Below are 16,254 nucleotides of genomic sequence, written 5' to 3'. Positions count from 1 at the left end.
ACTAGAGTGGGGAAGCAATTGTTCTATAATAGGTGCACACTGTATCAATGTTTTGTACTCTCAACCATGACAAGACAGCACAGAAACAGGTTTACTAACCAGGGGTTTAATATAAATACAAATAACAGTAACAGAATAAAAAACAAAAAAACAAAAAACTTAAGCCATATTAAACAAAACCATAATGACAAGCAGTAGAGACCAAGGACTCAGCTAGTTCCCCACATTAAAAACAAACAAATAAAAGATTCATTGTAAGCATGTCACATAGGGAATGGCCATGGAAGAGCTCAGGGAGAGACCAACCTTCTGTATCACAATTTAAGCTAAACCTGAGCTGCCAGGTATGTGGCCATGCCCTAGTAAAGGGGGCTGTGCAGAGCCCATGTCCCTCCCCAGTTTGGGAACAGAAGTGGCTGCCCAGGCCTGCTGGGCTAGGGATTGACATGGGCTCTGCCTACCCATTTAGGCTGCCTGTGAAGGGGGAAAGGTATTTATTACTGCTGCACTATAGTGCCTGCCTCAGCCCCACCAGACCACAAGAGGCCTGTCTCAGACTCACTCAGTGCTTCCAGCAGCTGTGTAGAAACAGCATCCTTGGCCACTTCATGACCATCCTGCCCATCTGGGGTCAGCACAACCCAGATGAGGCCACTGAAAGGCACCGGGTGCCCAGGGATCACCACTTGGTACCAGAAGCGATGCCAGCCAGCAGGTCCTGTGTCCAGACACTTGGTGAGGAACACTGGGCTGCCTAGCTTCATTCGTTGGCACAGCATCTGCAGAGCAGCTCGAGGCCCTTGGGACCCCAGCTTGTTCTTAGCCACAGCCAGTTGGCTACTATTTGGCTGTAGGCGCTGCAGGGAGGGACTGGTGAGCTGGGGGCGTAGTCGCTGCTTCAGGTCTGGCTTGAGCCACTCCACAGTCACTGGTTCTCCACAGAGGCGTGACTGCCCTGAATGAAAAGAGAGCAAGACCTTTAGGCCTCCCCCATTTCCTGGAGGTATACCCCTACTCACTTCTTTCAAAGTTCACTGTCTTTATTAGTAAACAGGACGTGACAACTGCCATTTTATAAATTTTCTTGGAGCTGCTGGCTGAGGTCCGGCTCCCCCCAATTTGATAACCATCACAATCTGGAGATATGTTAAGTAACTATTGTTAGTTCTCCCAGCAGACAGGGAAAACAAGTTTTGTAGTAAACAAAGGCAGGCTCAGCTGAATTCCCTTGGGCAAGTCTTCATTGGCATGCTAAGGACTAAGAGACAATGGCTGCCTTAGAAGTGTTAAATTCAAGTCTGCTGTGGCACCACAGGAAATAAAAGTGAACTCACACCTGCCTGACAAGAGATTTATTTCGGGGGACTCAAACGCGACGGCTAGAAAGCGCTGTTCCAACCAAACCCCCTCCCCCAGCCTTGACCCTACCTTCCACGAGGGCCTTTTTGGCCATGGCGGCTGCGCGGTGGGAGCTGAACTTGAGCAGCGCGATTTGCGTGGCCGTGGATCCCGGACTGGGCAGCAGCAGGGCTTCCTGGAGGCCCGGGCCCAGCGGCTGCAGCGCGAGCAGCAGCGCGCGGCGGGTCACACTCGACGGCAGCCCATCCACGCTCAGCTCGCACTTCTCCGTGCTGCGGCACACGAGCAGCGGGCAGGAGGGCCTCAGAAGGTGGTTGTGCAGCGTGGCGATGGCGGCCTGGGCGCCGCGCCGCGAGCTGTAGCGCGCGTAGGCGAAGCCGCGATTGAGGCCGCTGAAGGTCATCATGAGGCGGAACTCGTAGAGGCGGCCCACGCGCTGGAACAGCGGGATCAGCTGGTGCTCGTACACGTCCTGCGGCAGCCGTCCGATAAACACCTCGGACCCGGCCGGCGGCGGGCTGCCCACCCAGCCTGGGGAAAGGGGGTTGCGGAAGGGCACGGTCACTCGCGGGGTGGTTGCATGCTGAGAGCTAAGCAGGGCCGGTGTCCGTCTAGGAAATGGGAACGCCCGTGCTGCGCCCGGGGCCACGGGCGCAAATGGGCTCTGCCGCGCAGTGGATGCACCGAGACTGGCTCCCCTCCTCCAAACGGGGCCGAAAGCCCGTCCTCAGGCCTGGGGGTAGAAGGCCCGGTCCCTCCCACCCAAGGGAGGCCCCGCCGGCGGCGGAGCCGTCGAGGCTGGCCCTACCGCAGCAGGTGTTAGTGGGGACGTACCTGGAGGCGGCCCGCCATACTTCCTCTGCCCGTTCACCTGCACCAGGCGGATGCCCGTCTCCCTGACCCACGCCTCCAGGGCCGCCTTGTTTTCTGGATTCACCCTCTCACACCATTGCTAAGAGGGAAAAAGCAGGTTGGAGTGGGGAGGAAGGCTGGCGGAGCGGCCCCCATCTTGCCTGAGGTGCTGGGGCCGCTGTATCTGGCACTCCCTGCTCAGGAAGGGCTTGAAAAGCCCAAGCCCCAGTTACCTACCTCACATTCGCGTTTGGACTGCATGACGGTACCTACTGCACGCCCCGACAGAACTCTATGACTTCCCTTTCCTCAAAGGCCTCTGGAAGTTTCCCTGCCCCCCCACCCTCCCCAGCTCTCATTGGCTGTGCGCGCGACCCCGCCCCCGAGGGTGGAGGTAGCCACCGCACGTGCGCACTGGGCTCCCCGACCCTCACTCTTGGGTGGAAAGAACCCTTGCTGGCCAGTCAGAGAAAAGCCCTACTCCTGAAGAGTGGCTTGGGATGGAGTACGCTTTCCTGGCGGCGCCATTCACACCCCCGCCCCCCCCACCCGCAAAAGATGGGTGGGCGGCGGTTCTGTGTTTTTTCTCTTTTCCACCGCTTAAAGTGGTCTAAATGAATGGCCGGGGTTCTGGTGAGGAAAGAAGAGCTAGTCATTGAGTGACACAGACGAGCACCAACAGTTGAGTCATTTTATTGTCATTTTATTGGACCTTTGGCGATACGTTGTGGGTAGTCATTTGCTCCATCTGATGTGGGGTCCTGGGCAGGGCCACCTTAGGTCCATCCCAGAAATTTCAGAGGCAGTGACTGGGCCTTCTATAGAAAGTGGTATGTAGTTTTAAACATATAGGCATAGTCCCGGCCATTTTTGGCAGTGATTATCAATAAGATAATCATATCACAAACAAAGAAGATTTTGTTCCACCAACTCTTCAAATGTTCTGCTGAAACATGAAGTATGCCAAGCTGTTGGGAGTACATATGTAGTTTTGTTTTAGCTTTAGCCAGTTCTACTTCTGTTGACAGGTTGCTCAATTCAGCAGATGCAGGGGGACTTGTTTGTTCTCCTTCTGATCTCTTCCACGAGGTCTTCTCTTCTGACATCCACCTGACCAGGATGGGAGGAGAAGGAAGTATGAACATGAGCATCTTCCACTCCACTCCTCCTTGAATGCTACCTATTTTAGGTATTATGTTTAGCTCCCATGGTAACAGGAACCCAATCAGACACTCCACAATAGGTAGTAAATCTTGGAGAAGCCAGGGCACAGATAGCTCTTGAGATTAAAGGCCTTTTTTTTTTTTTTTTTTTTTGGTGCTGGCTCTGGGACTTGAACTCAGGGCCTGGGCACTATCGTTGAGCTTCTTTTTGCTCAAGGCTAGCAGTCTGATCATGTGGTATTGAGGAATGGAACCTAAGGCTTCATGCACCACTAAACTACATTCCTAGCCTGAGATTAAAGATCTTAATGATCACTGTGACAGGTTAAACCTTAGGTTCTTTTTTCTTTTGGGGGGGGGTGGGGGGTCAGGATCAGGGTCAGTTCTGGGGCTTTAGCTCAAGGCATGAACTCAGGTCCCTGAGCTTTTTCACTCAAGGCTAGCATCTACCACTTTGAGCCACAGCACCACTTCCTGTTTTCTGGTAGTTTATTGAAGATAAGACTGAGTAGCTAGGATTACACATGTGAGCCTTAGGTTCTTTACAAGTTAGCACTCTATGGATGTCAGGCGTTTGCTCAGGTCTCAAATGGGAATAGGGCTGCCAGGGAGGTATTCTCCTTGTCCCTTAGCCTTCTTGTTTGAATTCTCACCTCTTCTCTGCTAGCCACTGAACGGAGCTTGATGACTCCATCCTTGAGCTCCTGCTCGCCAATTATGGCCACCAGTGGGATGCCTGTTTCCTCACAGTACTGCAACTGGTTCAGTAACTTCGGGTTCTTCTTGTAGAGCAGTTCAGCCTGCAAGGGACCAGGGCAGAAGATGAGGGCTGTTCCCTGCTATCCTCAGGGACAACTTCCTGGGGGCCCAAGCTAGCATCTTGCTCTTAAATCTAGTTCAAAAAGTAATGTCAGAACATACCAAGGGTGAGGTTTATTCAGTTTGTGCCTATCACTCTCAAGTTTGCTGCCACCCCAGGGCTTGCCTCCTTCCTGTACCTTGATCCCAGCATCCCACAGCTCTGAGACAAGTTTTAATCTCTCCTCCAGCAGCTTCTTCTGTGCAGATGCTACAAGCACCTGTGTCTCTGTGGTTCGTACTTTCTCTTCCAAAGCCTGGGGAAAGAGCGGTAAGTCAGGGACATTCCCCAGGAGCAAATAGGGAAGGCTCTAGTCAGGATTCCGAGACTAAGCTCAACTCAGTGGATGCCACCAGGGAAGCTTACCTGTGTTCTCATTTAGCAATTGGGGTTAAGGTAACATGAAGTTGGGCTGGGAGTTTAGCTTAGTGGTAGAGTGCTTGCCTAGCATGCACAAAGACTGGGTTAGATTCCTCGGTACTACATACTTAGAAAAAAGCTGGAAGTGGTGCTGAGGCTCAAATGGTAGAGCTCTAGCCTTGAGAAAGTCCAAGAACAGTGCTCAGGCCTTGAGATCAAGCCCAGGACTGCCAAAAAAAACAAAAACAAAAACAAAACCCCAAACTAAAAAACAACAACAAAAAAACCCCCCAAAACCAAAAAAACATGAAGTTAACTGACGTGTGTGTGTGTGTGTGCACGTGTGCGTGTGATTATGAGAATAAACATTCTCTGGCAATGACAAAGGTAAACTCAAGTTTATCTCAAATAATCTGACCATATATGTAGGTATATGTGGATGAGGACAAGGTAGATTGCTGCAGCTCCTTGATCTTTTTGTTGTTGTTGTTAATCCTGGGGCTTGAACTCAGGGCCTGGGCACTGTCCTTGGGCTTTCTCAAGGCTAGAGCTCTACCACTTGAGACACAGCACTTCCGGCTTTTTCTAGGTATGTGGTACACTGAGGAATGGAACCCAGGCCTTCATGCATGTTAGGCAAGCACTCTACTAGGCCAAACTCCCAGCCCTTGATCTTGACTTTTTCTGCAATATTGTTTTCAAAGATGCCTATTGGAACCATGACCCCAGCTGGGAAGCATGAGAAGTATACACTTTAAAGAGCAGAAATGTTGGAAAGGTTTTCAGAGTATTCCTAAGAATCAAGCACAAACAGCCATTTAAAAGCAGCATCAGTAAGAAAGGCTTGAGCCTTCTGGAGCTTCCTTACTATTATTATTCCAGGTGCTAGCGAGTCAACATAAACACAAGGAATCCTAGGACCTCAGACACAGTTCTACTGATAGCATTACAGAGTAGTATGGAGAAAGATTTAAGGGAGTTTACTTTCTGATTTTGCAGTGTGACTCTGCCATTACAAGTTCCATGATTTAGGGCAAAAATTTTTAATTTTATTATTTTAGTGTTTTAGCACTCTCATCTAAAAACTTCAGAATTATATTAGCTAATGCACGAAAAGCACAAAGCATTTGGGCGCGGTGGCTCATGCCTGTAATCCTACCTACACAGGAGGCTGAGATCTGAGGATCGAGGTTCAAACCCAGCCCAGGCACTAAAGACTGTGAAACTCTTATCTGCAATTAGTGACTAGAAAACCAGAAGTGGCCCAAGTCCAGAGTTCAAGCCCCATCCTGACAAAAAAAAAAAAAAAAAAAAAAAGAGAGAAAAGAAGAGCACAACGCACAGTGCCTGTCACATAGGAGTATGTTATTTTGTCATGAGGATAATCTGGGTCTTGGATACACCAGCATAGATTCCTGACAGCTCTAAGATCCCACTCCCAGGACCTACCTCCAATCTTTGTTCCACAATGGAGAAGATGCGCTCCACTCCAATACTGACTCCCACACATGGTACCTTGCGCCCTTTAGGGTCAAACATGCCCACTAGTCCATCATAGCGCCCTCCAGCAGCCACGCTGCCCACACTCAGGGGCTCTTCCCCTGACTGGGCTGGGGTCTGTAGCAGCACAGCCTCATAGATCACCCCCGTATAATAGTCTAGCCCTCGAGCAAGGCTCAGGTCGAAAGAGATCTGTAGAGACAGGATGTGATCAGTACTAGATTAGGATCATGGATCCAAAGTCCCAAAGATCCCACAAGGCTTCTATTTTGACTCACCTTGTCATCAATGCCAAACAGTGTCAGGTACTCAAACAGCAGCTTCAGGTCTCCCAGGCCCTCTAAGGCCTGCTTGTTTTGAGACAGTTTAGGATCTTGGAGCAGCTCTTCCACCAGGGACACCCCACCTGGGAGGCAGATTGGCTTACCCTTTTGCCTGGACTGCATGCAAGTACATGCCTATGTGAATACACACACACACACCCCACAGATTCAACATTAGGACTGAGGGCAGCCTGTTCCTTACCATGCTGCTGAACATAGTCTCCTATGCGGTCAGCCACCTCGGGTGCAAGCCCCTTCTCTCCCACCATCTCATTCTTCACTTCTTCCCAGGATACCTAGGCAGACAGACACTAGTTATGATGTCTGGCTAGGATCCCCAGCAGAGCGCAGATGTGACACCTTCTTTGAGAACAGTCTTAAAAGCAGAAGTTGCTTTTCCACCTACATGCTGGAGCTAATCCTCCCGTGGGCATAGAGGTAGGCACGTCTACTCTTGTTCCCCATTGCTCAAGGAGGGGTGGGATCTGGGAAAAAGACGACTCAGCGTTTGGGTCATTACCTTGTCCAGCTTGTCCACGGAGGAACAGATGGTACGGAACTTGCTATCTGGAACACCACAGATGGCAAACATCCCATCTAGGATGCGCCGGTCATTTACCTGTGGGGACCCAAGGCTTAGTGAGGTAGGGATCTCTCTAATAGCCTCAACAGTCTTGGTTACTTGGGCTACTGGTTTCTTTACACAAGACTTTCTCGAGACAATGAGAGGCCCGGCCCTGCCTTGCCCTCCCAACCCCATTCAGCTCTGACCTTGACCACAAAGTTGCCTATCTGAAGTGAACTCAGGATCTCACACATGATTTTTAGGCATTCTGCGTCAGGGATCATAGGGTCAAATTGTCCTGCAATGTCGAAATCCTGCAGGGAAAGGGACAGATAGAGGCCCTCAAGGGTTGAACTATATTAAAAAGGAATTTCTGTTTTGAAGAGTCCTGCTGTCTGTTTGCACTGAAGCATAAGACTTCCCCACTTCATTCCCTGTGATAATCAGCTTAGAGGAAAACTCTAGCATTTTTCAGCTTCTCACCAGTCCTAGCAGCCTTTCTATGGGACTCTATTTCCTTCACTATCTTCTTTCTTAATTCCTCCAACTTATTTCTTTGCTATTTTTTTCCCATCCACTAGAACTCCTGCCACCGGTCTGGATGATTTGCTGTCTCACATGGAATTTTCTCATCTATCTTCTGTTGTGATCCTACCATTACAGTTTCATATAAAAAGCACTGAACCAGCTGGTTCAGTGGGCACTGGTGGCTCACGCCTGTAATCCTAGCTACTCAGGAGGCTGAGATCTGAGGATCACAGTTCAAAGCCAGGCTGGGCATAAAAATCTGTGAGGCTTTTGGGGTTGGAAGTTTGGCCTAGTGGTAAAAGTGCTTGCCTAGCATGCACGAAGACCTAGGTTCTATTGCTCGGTACCACATACATAGAAAAAAGCCAGAAGTGGTGCTGTAGCTGAAATGGTAGGGCTCTAGCCTTGAGAAAGCCCAAGGACAGTGCTCAGGCTCCAAGTTCAAGCCTAGGACTGGCAAAAAAAAGAAAAGAAAAGAAAAGAAAATCTGTGAGACTATTATCTCCAATTAACCACCAGAAAACCGGAAGTGGTGCTGTGGTTCAAGTGGTAGATCACTAGCCTTGAGTTCAAGAGCTTAGGGATGGCACCCAGGCTGAGTTCAAGTCCCACGACTAGGGGGAAAAAAGCGCTGACCCAGATGTTGCTTCAATTAATACACAGCGTGATGTCTGGAAGGCTTAATCCTCATAGAGAAGGCGTTTTCATATTAAAAGAAGTTCTCATTGTGCCAAAAAAAAAAAAAAAGCACTGACCCAGTACAGTTTATTCTACCTCTATGATCTTTTCATCTGTTGAATATTTAAAATAGGGGACATTTTCTCTTCATTATGAAATGTACATAAAAACATCAAAATCCAAGTGCATTATCTGGGGACATTCACTTTACTCAGGATACCACAATACTTGACAGATTGCATTGACTTGAGAGAGGGTCTGGATTACCCACCCTGCCCCAGTTTTTCAACACTCACACACTGGTAGAATTCCCGGTATCGGCCTCTGGTCATGGCTGGATTATCCCGTCGATATACTTTTGCTATGTGGTAACGTTTAATGTTGCTCAGTTTATTCATTGCCAAATACCGAGCAAAAGGAACCTGATGACAGAGAGCTAAGGAAAACGCCTTTCCTATTGCTATTTGGAAATTATCAACTACAGAAGCTGTGGTTTAAATCCTCCCTGGTTGAAAAAAACCACCACCCAGAAGACTAACACCATTTCTGAAAGTAGAGAATCAACTGCACTACCACAGGGGGAATGGAAGCCTTAAAAAAGATCAAGGCCTTGTAGGTTACAGGCTTGGCTCAGGTGGTAGGGTGCCTGTCAGTGAGCATAAGGCAGCAGATACCCAAGGTGGAGTCCCTGTGTACCCCACCCCCCTGGAAAAAGAACAAGGCCCCCTTCCTCTTTGGTAGTATTTTACTTGGGCAGATTGACACAAAGCAGGAAATGAGCCCAGGTGGAATCCCTGACTGATCCTCTATGTAGCTTACACGCAAAGGAAATGTGATTTTCCTCAAAGAGAACTTCGTTCACTGACAGAAAAGTAAGGTCTCACTCAGGATTCAGAAGATTTCTAAGGTTATGCTCTGTTTAGCCTGTGTCATCCTAGTTTATAGAAAGAATTCCCTAGCTGCCAAAGGCTTTTTGTTTAATCCTACCTATGTCTGTCTATCTCTAAATAAAAGCCCCAGCTCCGTGAGGACCAAGAGCTGAAGGTTATAAAGATACAGTGAGATCATAACGGAGGGACAGCAGCTCCCCACCCTGGTCCTTCAGGTCATAAATAAGCTTCGAATCTTCTCCATATTTTCCAGTCAGTGTTTCCTAGAGAGATCATAAAGAACTGTGATGACAACAAACCTAACCTTTTTTGTGGTGCTAAGGATAGACCCAGGCAAGCACTCTGCTATTCGGCTACATTCCCATCTCCTAAAAGAACATTATGAAAAAAACCCAAAAAACAACATCCACTATCCTAATATTCCTAATTTCAATTTGTCTAGATTCCTTTGTTTTTAATCCCTATGCTTGCATGATTGATGCACTGACAACCAAAGTAAACATCAACTTTTTGATGATTTTCTGCTAATATTCATTTTGTAAGAGTAAACACTGCTTTCTTTAATTTTTTTTCATATATTTTTATTGTAATTAATAGAAGGGTTACATAATATTTGCCAGATAGAAGGTGCATTAATTCATCATACATTGATACCCTTTCTCATGTCTTGGTAATTTTTTTTTTTTTGCCAATTCTGGGCTTGGGCGCAGGGCCTGAGCACTGTCCTTGGGCTTGGGCTTTCTCAAGGCTAGAGCTCTATCACTTGAGCCACAGCACCGCTTCTGCCTTTTTTCTATGTATGTGGTACTGAGGAATCGAACCCAGGTCTTCATGCATGCTAGGCAAGCACTCTACTACGAGGCCAACTCCCAGCCCAACACTGTTTTCTTAACATTTATTTTATTTTATTTTTATTAATATTTTTATTTTTGCCAGTCCTGGGCTTGAGCTCAGGGCCTGAACACTGTCCTTGGACTTTCTCAAGGCTAGAGCTCTACCACTTGAGCCTCAGCACCACTTCTGGCTTTTTTCTATGTATGTGGTACCGAGGAATCGAACCCGGGTCTTCATGCATGGTAGGCAAGCACTTTAACCACTAGGCCAAACTCCCGGCCCCTATTTTATTTTTTAAATTGTTATTATGGAGGTTATGTATAGAGCACTTACAGTTACTTATTGCTTTTTAAAGTTGTATACTATTCCAATGAGAAGCTCTGTGCTTATTTTCTCACTAATGTTATCCTTTGAAATGGCTGGGTCATTCCAATTTAGAACAAAATTTCCAGAACATTTTAATTGAAATACATAACCTTTTCTGGTTTTGGTTATTGTTTCTTGAGAATAAGCATCTGCGAGTGCATTATAGACCAGCAAACATAAGTGTTTTTTATGCATGTGCACGCACGCGCGCACATGTGTATGCGTTAATATTTGCAATCTGAACAATGTCAAAAGCCAAAGCAGAATGTCTTAATGCTAATAGAGTAATCTGTGCCCCATGAAGTTTTCAACAGATGAGAACACATTTCATTTATCACATTAGTAGATCTTTTTGTGGTGGTTGTTAGTCACAGGGCTTGACCTCTGGGTCTGGGCACTGTCCCTGAGCTTTCAGCTCAAGGCTAGAGCTCTACCACTTGAGCCACTGCACTACTCCCTCACATTGATAAAATTTAAGTCTGAATGTTCTCAGTAATCTAATCAGTGTTCTGATTCATACATTTCAAGTGTAAGACCAGAAACATTTGTACACTGGTTGGCTGAACTGTTTGTACCTTGCTTGCCCTGTTCCTCGGATGAAGTCCTAATCTCTAGTAACCTCAAAGTCTCCTGCTATCCATTTTGGTTTCCTAGCTTTACTCTTCCATCATGCAGCTTCTTCTTACCCATTGCTCACCTTCAGTTCAAACACAGGTGTATCAATCACTTCTGCACCATGGCGTTTGAAGCACTGGATGATTATGTCAAACACCTTCTCCCGAACTGCCATATGCCTGGGACTGTAGTCTCTTGTGCCCTTCGAGTCAAAATTAACCAAAGAACCAAGGAAGACATGTAAACCAGACAATATGAGGTTCTGAAAACATATAATTTTGTTTTCACCAATGAGGAAAGCAAAGCAAAGCAAAGATTTTTCTCACAGGCCACTGAATAGTAAGACCAATACAAACCGTTCCTTAATGATTCCTATACTCACTTGCCTTCTAAATCATATTCCCTTGTAGGTTTGATTCTCCCCCCAAGGGAAAAAGAGTTTACTAGTCATTTCAGGCCTGGGGTGAGGGACATGGGGCTGGTTATCTGGATTGCGGGCAGGTTTTAAGCATTCCTGTTGTGTGCTATTAAAGACCAGCACTCCAGTCACAACTTTCATTGAAGAGGACACATTTGCATGGCTTTAGAAATCATGCAAGAGGACCAGGAGTTTGGCCTAGTAGTAGAGTGCTTGCCTAGCATGCACGAAGACCAGGGTTTGATTCCTTGGTACCACATACATAGAAAAGCCAGAAGTGGCGCTGTGGCTCAAGTGGTAGAGCTCTGGCCTTGAGGAAAGCCCAAGGGCAGTGCTCAGGCCCTGAGCCCTGAGGTCAGTCCCCAGGACTGGCAAAAAAAAAAGAGAAATCATGTAAGAGCTCCGCAAAACCAAACCCTGCTTCTACTTCGTTCCCATAAGCCCCAGCACCAGGTCCTGAGAGGCAGTAGAACTGGTAAGATAGGAAGACACACAGGAAAGCATCAGGGATGGTATAGACCTCCCAAAACATGGGGAAACGGCCTTTAGCAGTTCCTGTTCCTGCACTATCAACAGCCAGGGCACAGGACGCAGACAATCACTTTCAAATACACAAAAATACATGGGTTAGGTATGATTCTTGTTTTTTGGTTTTTGGGGTTTTTTTGGTCATGGAGCTTGAACTCTGGGCCTGAGCTCTTCAGCTCAAGGCTACCATCCTACCCTGGAGCTAAACCCTACTTGAGTTTTCTAGAGGTTAACTAGAGATAAGAGTCTCGGGTCCTTTTGTGCTTTTCTTGACTCTGTAGGCTGTGTACATAGCAATGAATGAGAAAATTGTTAGCTTTGAACCACGATCCTCAGATCTCAGTCTCCTGAATAGCTAGGATTATAGGCATGAGCCACCTGAGCCACCTTGCACAGCTAGTAATTTTTGTTTCCTAGCATATTTTTTCTTATTTGTATAAATTAATGATATAAGGGAGCCTCATTATATTTACATACATGCAAATATATTGATAATCAAATTTACTTTCTTTCTTTCTTTTTTTTTTTTTTGCCAGTCCTGGCCCTTGAACTCAGGGCCTGGGCACTATCCTTGGGCTTTCTCAAGGCTAGAGCTCTACCACTTGAGCTACAGCACCATTTCTGGCTTTTTTCTATGCATGTGGTACTGAGGAATCAAACCCAGGTCTTCGTGCATGCTATGTAGACACTCTACCACTAGGCTAAACTCCCAGCCCTCAAATTTACTTTCTATTTCTCTCTCTCTTTTTTTTTTTTTGCTGTAGGTTGTGAGGCTTGAACTCAGGGTCCAGGCTAGGCAGAAACACTGTACAGATAAATTGGAAGATGTTGAGAAGTCTTTAGTTTATGCCTCATACCAAATCTGTGGCAGAACAACTTTGTTCTCTTCGCAGGTCAGATCTTTTAGTCTTGGTTTTTACAAGCTACTCTAAAGTCTTTGGTTAGGACCTCTTTATGGTCTTACTGTAAGTCCAAAATATCAAAATATTTGCTACTAGAAACTAAAGCTATAAAATATTATATAATATATGTCTATACATATGTATGCATATCTATATCTATATCTATATCTACACACACACATACACACACACACACACACATACACACACACACACTCCCATAAAGCCCTGGATTCAACTCCTCAGCATCACCTAAATAGAAAAAGCCAGAAGTAGTGCTGTGGCTCAAGTAGTGTAATGCTAGCCCTGGGTAAAATAGGCTTAGGGACAGTGCCCAGGCCCTGTGTTCAAGTCCCGAGAGTGGTAAAAACAAACCCAGGTATAGCATCTAGGCAGAGTTAAAGCCCCAGACTGACCCCCTGCCCCACTCCTGGAAAAAAAGTATATGGGAGATGTGCCATATGCAAATATTATATGCAAATACTACATCATTTTATGGAAGGAACTTGAGTAACTTTTCGTTATCTATAGGAGGTCTTGGAACCAATCTCCAGGATACTGAGCAACAACTGTATTGGTTAATACAGTTTAAGACCAGTCTTGATTTGTGTTAAGGCAGTAGTTCCAATTACTAGTGCATCATAACTATTGCACCTTCAGTGCAAATGTTAACACAGTGAAAAAAGCAAACCACATACTTTTTTTGCCAGTCTTGTGGCTTCAACTCAGGGCCTGAGCACTGTCCTTGGGCTTTTCTCAAGGCAAGAGCCCCACCACTTCTATGTATGTGGTACTGAGGAATTGACCCGGGTCTTCATGCATGCTAGTCAAGCACTCTACCACTAGGCCAAACTCCGGCCCCCCCACCCCCCTTTATTTTTTTGGCCAGTCCCGGGGCTTGAACTCAGGGCCTGGGCACTATATCCATGGACACTTTTTGCTCAAAGCCAGCACTCTGACACTTGAGCCACGCTGCCACTTCTGGCTTTTTTCTATGTATGTGGTTTCAGGGAATTGAGCCCAGGGCTTCATGCATGATACCACTAGGCCATGCTTGTGGCCCCAAATTACATATATATATATATATATATAAAATATATATACATATATATATATTATATATAATTTTTTTGGGTGGGTCATGGGCTTGAACTAGGGCTGGATGCTGTCCCTGAGCCTTTCAGCTTAAGGCTACCACCTTAACCCTGGGCCAGGGCATTGTCCCTAAGTTCTTTGGTTCAAGGTTACTGCCCTACCCTTGAGCCAAGCCCCACTTCCCATTTTCTAGAGGTTAATTCGAGATAAGAGTCTCAGGTTCTTTAGTGCCCAGGCTGGCTTTGAACCTTGATCCTGAGATCCCGGGCTCCTGAGTAGCTGGGATCACAGGCATAAGCCACTGTGCCATGCACCAGGGATCAAATTATATATTTTTATAAAAATAATTTTGGTGGGACCGGGAGTTTGGCCTAGTGGTAGAGTGCTTGCCTAGCATGCACGAAGACCCGGGTTTGATCCCTTGGTACCACATACATAGTAAAAAGCTGGAATTAGTGCTAAGGCTCAAATGGTAGAGCTCTAGCCTTAAGAAAGTCCAAGGACAGTGCTCAGGCCCTGAGCTCAAGCCCAGGACTGGCAAAAAAAAAAAAAAAAAATGGGGGGGGAAGGGAGTTTGGCCTAGTGCTAGATTGCTTTCCTAGCATGCAAAAAGACCTGAGTTCGATTCCTTGGTACCACATACATAGAAAAAAAACAGAAGTAGTGTTATGGCTCAAGTGGTAGAGCTCTAGCCTTGAGAAAACCTAAGGACAGTGCTCAGACCCTAAGCCCAAGACCAGGACTGGCCAAAAATAAAAATAGACAGCGCCAGGCCCAGAATTCAAGCCCTATGACCTATGTAAAAACCAAACCAAAACAAAACAAAAAAACCTGTTTTAGCTGAGTATCAGTGGATTATGCCTGGAACCTTTGCTATTCTAGAAGCTGGACAGGACAGTCTGTGAAATCCTTATCTCCAATTAAACACCAGAGAAGCCAGAAGCTCAAGTGGTAGAGTAGTATGCTATCCTTGAGCAAAAAAAGCTCAGGAACTGCACCTACGCCCTGAGTTTAAGCCCCAGAACTGGCACACACATAGTCATCACAATGATGAAGGTATGTATGAAGGACCAAGGGAACCCATATAAGGGGATAAATACTTCTGTTTATAGAACCTGTAGAAAATGACACCTGGAGTGAAATCTTGGAGATGAGTTAGGAAATGTCTATCTTCATTTCACTCTACTTTTCCTCTTTAATGGGTTATATATAGATCCTCCTCTAGTTCCTAGAGACTATCAAAGTACCAACATTCCTTCTTGTTTCAGGGTTTCTACATTCTATGGACCCATCTTCCTCATACTCTTTCTCTGGCTATCTGTATCCATCTCAGAGGTTTATAGTGTACTACTTCTAGGTGAGGCTTTCTCAGCCTCTCTAGCACTCACTTTTCTGATCATCCCTGTCCATTTCTTTCTAACACTGACCACAATTTACAATTTACAATTCAGGACTGGCATGATCTCTCCTAAAGTCTTCTCTTTCAGTAGAAAGGAAGATATATGAAGGCAGGCTGCAGTGTCCAGCATGGGATAATTAGAACTTTGTACTCTACTAGGGATATAGCAGTAAGCACTCAATGACATGTTACTGAATAAAAACAGTACAGCAGCAGGCTGAGCACCCAGCTGGCCTCCTTTCAGTCATCACTTTGCCATTCCAAAATGACTCAAGTAGAATTCAATCCAGCCCAGTACCCAGAGCAATTATTGTTTCCTCTGCAATACTTCAGATCCTCCTCAATAATCTAGTTCACTAGAGCAGATTCTATCCACCCTTTTGAGTAGCTTAGGACTCTCAGAGTCCCCTGATAGGAAAATAATATTACCTTGGGTGTTTTGAGCACAAACTTTTGTTTGCTTTCATCAGGGCCCAGCTGTGCCTTCAGTTTCAGGAGTTTTGCCACCTCCTCCTCGATCTGTTGGGGGGAAAAAAAACCCAGCTAGGCTAACCATTAGTCGTCCCTCTCCTCTCCGGTCATTCATTCGATATTTCTCCCATGTCAGTAACTGGGGCAGGTCTTTCGGCTTAGGCCCAGGCACCCTTCTCTCCGGTTCCGCCCTGGCTATCTCCCCATCCCAGCCCATCCTCTCTACTACCAGCCCAGTCCCATCCTCCACAACGTCATCCTCTGGCCACACTTGCCCGCTTTATGTCCTTGCCCTGTCTCTTTGGTCGAACCTGATCGGCGCTGGCCTTTTGCTGCTTGAGGCCGCGCACGCGCTCTCCCTGAAGCCGCACCAGTTCCTCGAGCTCTGCACGGTCTGCCATTCTGCCAGCCACCTGGAGCTGCCTGCCTCGCAGACCGGCTCCGGTAAACGTAGCCTGAGTCTGGATGACTTCCGGCGATCGAGTCTCGGGTTTCCACGCCTAGAGAGCCTCCGCGGAGCGCAGGAACCACTTCCGGGCTAGGGCTGAG

The 16,254-nt window shown here is 46.7% G+C and overlaps 2 protein-coding genes across 2 annotated transcripts; both read right to left on the bottom strand.

Moving 5' to 3' along the window:
• Nucleotides 1-47: 47 nt before the first annotated feature.
• Nucleotides 48-2,514, bottom strand: Dnd1 (DND microRNA-mediated repression inhibitor 1). Its single transcript, XM_090331380.1, has 4 exons — nucleotides 2,449-2,514; nucleotides 2,194-2,311; nucleotides 1,429-1,890; nucleotides 48-955 (listed from the first exon to the last, which is right to left on the bottom strand). Exons 1-4 carry the CDS (start codon nucleotides 2,470-2,472, stop codon nucleotides 498-500), a joined length of 1,062 nt encoding a protein of 353 aa, XP_090187506.1. The 5' UTR covers nucleotides 2,473-2,514; the 3' UTR covers nucleotides 48-497.
• Nucleotides 2,515-2,888: 374 nt separating this feature from the next.
• On the bottom strand, nucleotides 2,889-16,164 carry Hars1 (histidyl-tRNA synthetase 1). The gene is made up of 13 exons (XM_090331379.1): nucleotides 16,017-16,164; nucleotides 15,664-15,753; nucleotides 10,975-11,094; nucleotides 9,245-9,340; nucleotides 8,484-8,609; nucleotides 7,188-7,295; nucleotides 6,937-7,035; nucleotides 6,619-6,712; nucleotides 6,372-6,499; nucleotides 6,043-6,285; nucleotides 4,373-4,489; nucleotides 4,028-4,174; nucleotides 2,889-3,321 (listed from the first exon to the last, which is right to left on the bottom strand). The coding sequence occupies exons 1-13, from the start codon at nucleotides 16,104-16,106 to the stop codon at nucleotides 3,250-3,252; spliced, it is 1,530 nt and encodes a 509-aa protein (XP_090187505.1). The 5' UTR covers nucleotides 16,107-16,164; the 3' UTR covers nucleotides 2,889-3,249.
• Between the last annotated feature and the right edge of the window lie 90 nt (nucleotides 16,165-16,254).

Source organism: Megascapheus bottae, chromosome 4, assembly GCF_031878675.1.
Source record: "Megascapheus bottae isolate mThoBot1 chromosome 4, mThoBot2.hap1, whole genome shotgun sequence".
Lineage (NCBI taxonomy): Eukaryota > Metazoa > Chordata > Mammalia > Rodentia > Geomyidae > Megascapheus > Megascapheus bottae.
The sequence above is the reverse complement of the archived record's forward strand: the minus strand, read 5'-3'. Positions and strand labels throughout refer to the sequence as shown.